This window comes from Pundamilia nyererei, unplaced genomic scaffold, assembly GCF_000239375.1.
Source record: "Pundamilia nyererei isolate P.nyererei 1_Seehausen unplaced genomic scaffold, PunNye1.0 scaffold00240, whole genome shotgun sequence".
In the NCBI taxonomy this organism is placed as follows: domain Eukaryota; kingdom Metazoa; phylum Chordata; class Actinopteri; order Cichliformes; family Cichlidae; genus Pundamilia; species Pundamilia nyererei.
Genome location: NW_005187641.1, coordinates 465496 through 472385, shown reverse-complemented (window position 1 = coordinate 472385; position 6890 = coordinate 465496). Strand labels below are relative to the sequence as shown.

Below are 6890 nucleotides of genomic sequence, written 5' to 3'. Positions count from 1 at the left end.
CCAAATTCCCTCACCCACCCAAATCATTGAATTCAGATGTTCCAATAAAGTCTGTGGCCACAGGTGTATAAAATCAAGCACTCAGGCATGCAGACTGCTTCTACAAACATTTGAGCAAGAATGGGTCGCTCTCAGGAGCACAGTGAATTTCAGCATGTTACCTCGATAGGATGCCGCATGTTCAACAAGTCCAGTTGTGAAATTTTCTCACTACTTCAACACTACACTCAGCTGTTAAAGTGGAAACAATTGGGACTGACAGCAACTCAGCCACAAAGTGGTAGGCCACATGAAATCACACAGCAGGGTCAGCGGATGCTGAGGACCATAGTGCGCAGAGTTCGACAACTTTCTGCAGAATCAATCACTCCAAACCTTCAAAATTCATGTGGCTTTCAGATTAGCTCAAGATCAGTGCGTAGAGAGCTTCATGGAATGAGTTTCCATGGAGAGCAGCTGAGGCCAAGTCTTGCATCACCTAGTGCAATGCAAAAGTGTTGGATGAAGTGGTGTGAAGCACGCCACCACTGGACTCTAGAGCAGAGGAGACGTGTTCTCTGGAATGATGAATCATGCTTTGTTAATGGATTTGGAGTCTAATGGATTTTAAAGTCTGACTGCATTGTACCAAGTATACCCATATGGAAAAGAAATAGTAAAAACATATATGATTTACTCATGAAAGTGGCCACTTTCTCATTACTTTCATATATTTTTTTAGTAAGTATACAAAACATACAAGTTTCATTATATCATTTTTCAAGGGATCTTATATGTGTTTTCACTCTTGTATGCTTTTCATACAAGTTTCATACAAGACAGATAAAAACTTTATGAGATTTAGTCCTGTTCAGTTTAGTAGCCGTGTGCAGGTTTCCCTCTCTCTGTTCCAATATATATATATATTTAAAAAAAATAGATGAAGCCATCATGCACTGATCTGTGAAATCCTTTGGCAGGATATATTTGAGAATTCGGGGATTTGCCATGTTATTGTTGTGAAACCAAATGTGACAAACCAGGGGATGATCGGACTAAAAATGAGAAAAACTGCATGCTCAAAACTAATATCATGCAAATAAGCCTTGAAACTAGTGACTGGGTTTATAAATTCAGTAGCACCGTTTTTTAAATCAAGGAAATAAATCATGTGATATGTTAGTTTTAATAGAAGTTTATGGGAGAGATGACCTGACTTCCTTTTTCTTAATCAGAGGAGTTTCTCGCTGGTGGTCATTACAAGTTCGGTTAGCTTCAGACTCAATCTCATTTGACTTTATTTTTATCGGCCTTAGAAAAAACCTCATAAAAGAGTAAACTAACGTTTCTTGAGTTTATTTCCTGGATTATTTGACAAAGATATCCTGGAATATTTCTAGTAAAAAACTGGAACATTTTTCATTTTAGCACAGATAAACATCAGTTATTCATTCTCCTATGAAATGTGTGTGTCAATCAGCATAATTACCATTTTAAATTAGCACTGATCTGCTGTTTGCAGATTATGTAGGATGCACAGAAAACATAGCGAGTATGTGCCACTATAAGAAACTTAATCAAAGTATTAACGAGCACTTTTAAAACCAGGATAGGTACTTTTGCAAAGAGCGGTTACGTATGGAGTTTTTTTAATCCTTTCCCACATTAAGACGAATTTGATGACCTCCCCTGTAAACATAATTCACCTATAGCTTTGACATCTTAGTATATAAGTGAAGACACCCATTAGAATAGTTTCCAGGTTTTTTCAAGGGTATTCTGCACAAGTAGAGACCACCCTCGCTAACATCTGACACGCACACACCAGCATTTTGTTATGTAAGAAGCCAGAAATATGACAGAAACCACAAAGTTCAGAAAACAGCTTCAAGGCTAGTAGGCTTTTAAGGGGTAAAAAGATAAAAGAAGTGTCTTGTAGTACTCCATATCAATTTTCTTTTTGAATAATCACCGTGTACTGTATCAGGAACTTTATAATTGGTTAGAGAAACTATTCCTGTCAGTGTTTGTCATCAATGTGCAACAAGACCAACTGGTTTGCTGATGTCATTTGTTCTTGTCAGAGCCTTTGTGGACTCTGTTGCGGTCAGCTGTTTTCACTGAAGCACTAGCACCCGTCCCTGCCATAACTGGTGTGGAGAAAGCATGTAACGACTATGCATTTCTAATGAGGAGATTTTCTGTTCTCATAAACAGCAGGCAGGAGAGTGGAGATAAGGACGGAGAGGAGAAAGAGGGGAGGGAAGTGGAATAAATCCCAAATTTAAGGACTGAAGGGTCTTTTCACAACATCAGTAGAGTGTTGGCTTGAAATGTGTGTGCTGTGTGTGCGATTGCGTAAATGTGTGTTGCATGAAGGAGTGGGAGTCATCCTTTCTAGAGGCTGCTGTGCCAATTTTTGGCGTGCGTTCACGCGTTCACGCATGTCTGTTGCATGGCATAAATTTTATGGTGCGACCATATACGAGAGTGGGTGTGATTGTTTGCATGACAGTAAGCAAGAGAGAGATAACTTAAGGGGGAGTAAGAAGTAAGAAGTAAGAAAGAAGACATGATGAACACCACTGAACAAAGACATCAAGCAGTTTTTGAAGATTGCAACAACAACAAACAAAAAAACCCCGCCAGTACGTCTATTCATCATCCCGTGCTGTGTGACAGTTTTCTGGCTCCTCTTTTTGATAGACAATGAGTTTCAGAGAGTGGACTTAAATCTGAAAGGAAGAGACAAAGAAAGAGGGGGGCAAGTCAGATAAAAAGAGACAGAGAGAACACCAATTTTGCCCTCTCAGCTGACGCAAGGGGGAAATAGCATGTTTCCCCTTGTCCATCACAGACTCAAGAGCTACTAGCTTAATTATACAGAGCAACAGAGACTGAACAGACTGTATGTGTGTGTGTGTGTGTGGTTGTGTGTGTGGTTGAGAGAGCGACAGTTGGATTCGGATGTAGTGTATTGGCTTGGAATTAACACGAACAGAAAGATGGAAAGGTTTAATTAGATGTATTCCCCCTGAAAACTAACACAGTTTGTGTATCTGTGCGGCTGACATTATTAGGACATAATAACCAATCTCATACGCGCATAGGGAGACAAACAATTTCCTCACAAGGAAAAATTCTCAGTCTTGGGGTTAAGTTAGGGTGAAGTTAGGTGGATAACATGTTGAAAGAATATTTAAACTTTGCAGGAAAGGAAATGTGGGGGTTTTTTTCTTTACAGGACTGAAAAGATGAAAAGCACTCTCATGCTTGTGCGTCAAATACAGGGTCGGGGCATTAGCTTAAAAACTAAAAGCAGAGGGAGGACTGCTCAGTTGATTAATTTTTCCATCATGACTAATTCCTCATGTTTTTTTTCAAACATTAGTTTGGAAAGGCTGATGCAGTCGGTGAGCACAGCTTTTACTTTTGGTCAATTTTACCAGATTTAGCTAGAAGGTACTGACCTCTCCAGCTCCGGTACATTATTTCACCTCAGTGGCATGTGGTGAATTTTGTAGAAAGGCAAGCAGAGATGATGACAGGTGAATTAAACCATGTGTGACACAGTTAATCATTAATATCTACGGGGGATTCAAAAAATATTCAGGAAAATTTAAGGTGGTGACTTAATACAACTGGATAAACTCTTTTTTTAGATATGCTATTGTGAAAGTGCTGCTAACGTTACTGTTTTTTTAAAACCCAGACAACCCAGGCCCCCTCCATTATCAAGGCTTTCTGTGCTAATATGCAGGAGTTATCATTCAAGACCTTTTTCACATCACACCACACTAACTCCTCTATACATATCACACATTTTGGGCAAGGTGGTAAGTAAGAGAAAACTTATCGGTTTAAATGAACACTTAAGCGGGCTTGTTTACTTGCTAATACTAGCTCTACAAACAGCATATAATAACTGATCTCAGAGCAGTGAAAGTAAAGCCAGGCACAGCTTGGTGACACTGGTCTAGCCCGCTGGATTATCCACAAAGCCCATGTGCAAGCAACTAGAAAAATCTGCTGGCGCGCTAAAGTCATTGTTAACGGGCATCCAGATTAAATCGCTTGCCCACAGAGATTTCAATGGGATCCCAGTCAAGCAGTCAACCTGCTTCCAGAGACAATAGCCAACTGCCACAAGGTGGAAGTCATTTAAAAGACAGAATCAAGCAAGAGGCTTTATGACAGAATACTGTGTTAGATGTCAGAGACTGTTTTAATTGATGTCTCTTTTTAGTTTTTAAAGGGCAAGCACTGCTCGTCTTGCTTGCCCTGATGGAATGACACTGCTCCACCTATAGCAATAAAACGTTTTTCTTCTTTTAAAATTTGAATAATGTCATTAATTGTGGTTTTAAATCGTGCAAAGAAATTATTTTATTTTGGTTTTACAAAAATTATTTCAATAATTCTAGAACAAAAACAAATTTTCAAACTTAAGCCATGCTTCAGCAAAATTTGCAAGTATCATTTTAACACCAAAATGTAGATAAATGGCCAACAGTTTAAGTTAACTAAGATGAAATCATCTTAGTCACAACAAGGCTGTTTTTCAATCTTTTAATTTCATGCTTCTGTTTACAAAAAATCGAACAAACATCTCATTTTTAGATGTTCAATATTCAATATTAGATGTATTGTGATTAAAAGCAACCCCTCAAGAGGAAAGGAGAAGGTGAAATGTCTAATTATGGTATAATTAATAACAAATCAAATCATGTCGATCTCCTGGCTTAAGCTCACACAACTTTCCAGTATCTTCAATCAATCAAATTCTGTATAACATAAATATAAACAGCTGTGCTGTTTCAGTTAAAGGGTTAAGAACAAATTGAAAAACTGTTTTTTGCTGCTAAAGTGATTCTGTTTCTTTGTTTTTATTCCACATTAGTAAATATCCATCAGGATAATCCAATGTTGGTTTTGCTCATTGCCTTAAAGAAAAGGATAATCAGCCTCACTCTCAAAGGTTGGTTTAATTCTGAAGGGGAATGTGTAGATTTCAAAGCAGTCTCCTCCTAAATGGCAAAAACAAGTGTGTGTGTGTGTGTGACAGTGGGGGGATGCAGGAGGGAGTGAGGCGAAATGGTCACATGCGTAGCAGACTGTCAAGGAATAACTCGCCCCCTGCCTCTCTCTCTTTTTCTCTCATCCTCTTGACTCCTTCCATCCTCCTCCTCTGCCTCCTCCAGCATGCCGCTCTCCTCTCTCCCCTCAGCTCCTCATTTTCATCTTAATCTGCGCTCGCTCCGTCCCTGCTCTCCCTCTCTCTCTCCAGCTCTCTCCCTACTCTCTGCTCCCCGCTCCGCCACCTGTTAGTCTCCTTCTCCTCTTCACACCAGAATCCCCTCTTCTTCCTCTTTTTCTTTTATGAGGAGTTTCACACTTACGCTATCACTGAGGTAAGACACCGTATTTATTCTTTTATTCTGAAATGCAGATAGTTTGATTCTAAAGCCAAGGCTGGAAATGTTCATTTTTCCTCTTAAATTGCACCTGCACTTCTTCTCAGATGTTTGGTTTTAGGTTTTGTTGGCCACCTTCCACTGCCGTCATTGCATGCTCACTTTGTCTGTAAGGTTCATGTGCACGTCTGCTTCTTTTTAAGGTAAAAAACTAATGCATCACAAACCAGGCAGATCATTCTGCATACAGCAGTGAGGTGCAACATGTGGCATGTGTCTGCTCTTTCACTTTTCTTTCACACCTTCCTGTCACACTCTCACTCAAGTTTTCCTGTTCCTGGCTGCCTGAAAATAACTTGGCTCTTAATTTATAAGTGCCGACTGTCACGGTGGTTAGCTGTAGATGATGCTGAGTACCAAGCTCTAATGAGCAGCTACACTCTGAAAGCACAGTACTATACCATCTGCCTGTCAGCCAGCAGCTTGTTATTTAAAGGTGAACGGAGCCTGCCGCAGGGGCCCCATTGTATGTAGGACACGGGGGAAAGTAGACGAAAACCAGCCGGGAGACAGAGAAATCCTCACGCACCTTCAGGTGGAATAAAGGTGTCTGTGAAAGACTAATGGAGAGATAATGAGAGATAAAGAGTGCAGGAGAAGAAAGGGGAGGTGAGAAGACAGAGGTTGAAGACGAGAGCTCCCATGCCTGTGATATGACTCTAATTTAAAGTGAAGGAGCTAAAAGGGGAGGAGGGGAGATTGCATGTTGCGCAAAAATATTTCTGACTGCCAGACTGTGGCAGCGTCGCTCCCCCCCCCTTTTGAAGCTGGAAACCTATGTAACCTCATGAACATAAGTACAAGGGGGCCGTGCATAAAATACTCTACTGTATGTGGTTGCATAACTAATAGATGTAGGGATAGTGTGTGTAGCTGCAGGGAACCAGTGGCACATTATCCTGCAGCATATAGGAATTATGCAAAGTAGTGCTTCAGCACATAAAAACCTGTAAAGTGTAACGCTGAAATCGGCATCTTATTATCTTGCGCGCGTGCAGCCAGACTTCTCAGCAACAAGATGACGAGGAAACGAGAAGATGAGAGAGATTCCAGCTGGCAGCGTGAGAGCGATCAGTCCTGAGCTCCCTGAGAGCTCCTGTTTCCCAGAGAGCTGCGAGCCACCGGGCCTCTAGGGTGTACGTGTGCTGCTGTTGATGCCTGTGGTCCTGGTGGTGCTGGTGGTGCTCAGGCTGCTCCAGCTTACGGCCACATCTGCCAAAAACAGGGGGTGGGGGGGACTGACTGCACACATTATATCAGCCAATACCCTCCAACAAGCTGCTGGGTGTGTGTGTGTTTGTGTGTAATTTTAGGGGAATTAATAACTCATAGAACTATATTTACATGTGTGATTGCAGATGTGCATGCTGATATGGCACAGTGTGTGTGTGTGTGTGTGTGTGTGTGTGTGTGTGTGTGTGTGTGTGTGTGTGTGTG

The 6890-nt window shown here is 41.0% G+C and overlaps 1 protein-coding gene across 1 annotated transcript in view; it reads left to right on the top strand.

The window, feature by feature from the left end:
• Positions 1 to 5157: 5157 nt before the first annotated feature.
• Positions 5158 to 6890, top strand: part of LOC102212389 (double C2-like domain-containing protein alpha) — a 27803-nt gene continuing 26070 nt past the window's right edge. The window contains exon 1 of the mRNA XM_005749263.1: positions 5158 to 5390. Coding sequence (XP_005749320.1) covers positions 5359 to 5390 — 32 coding nt within the window. The 5' untranslated portion in view covers positions 5158 to 5358. The remainder of the gene's footprint in view (positions 5391 to 6890) is intronic.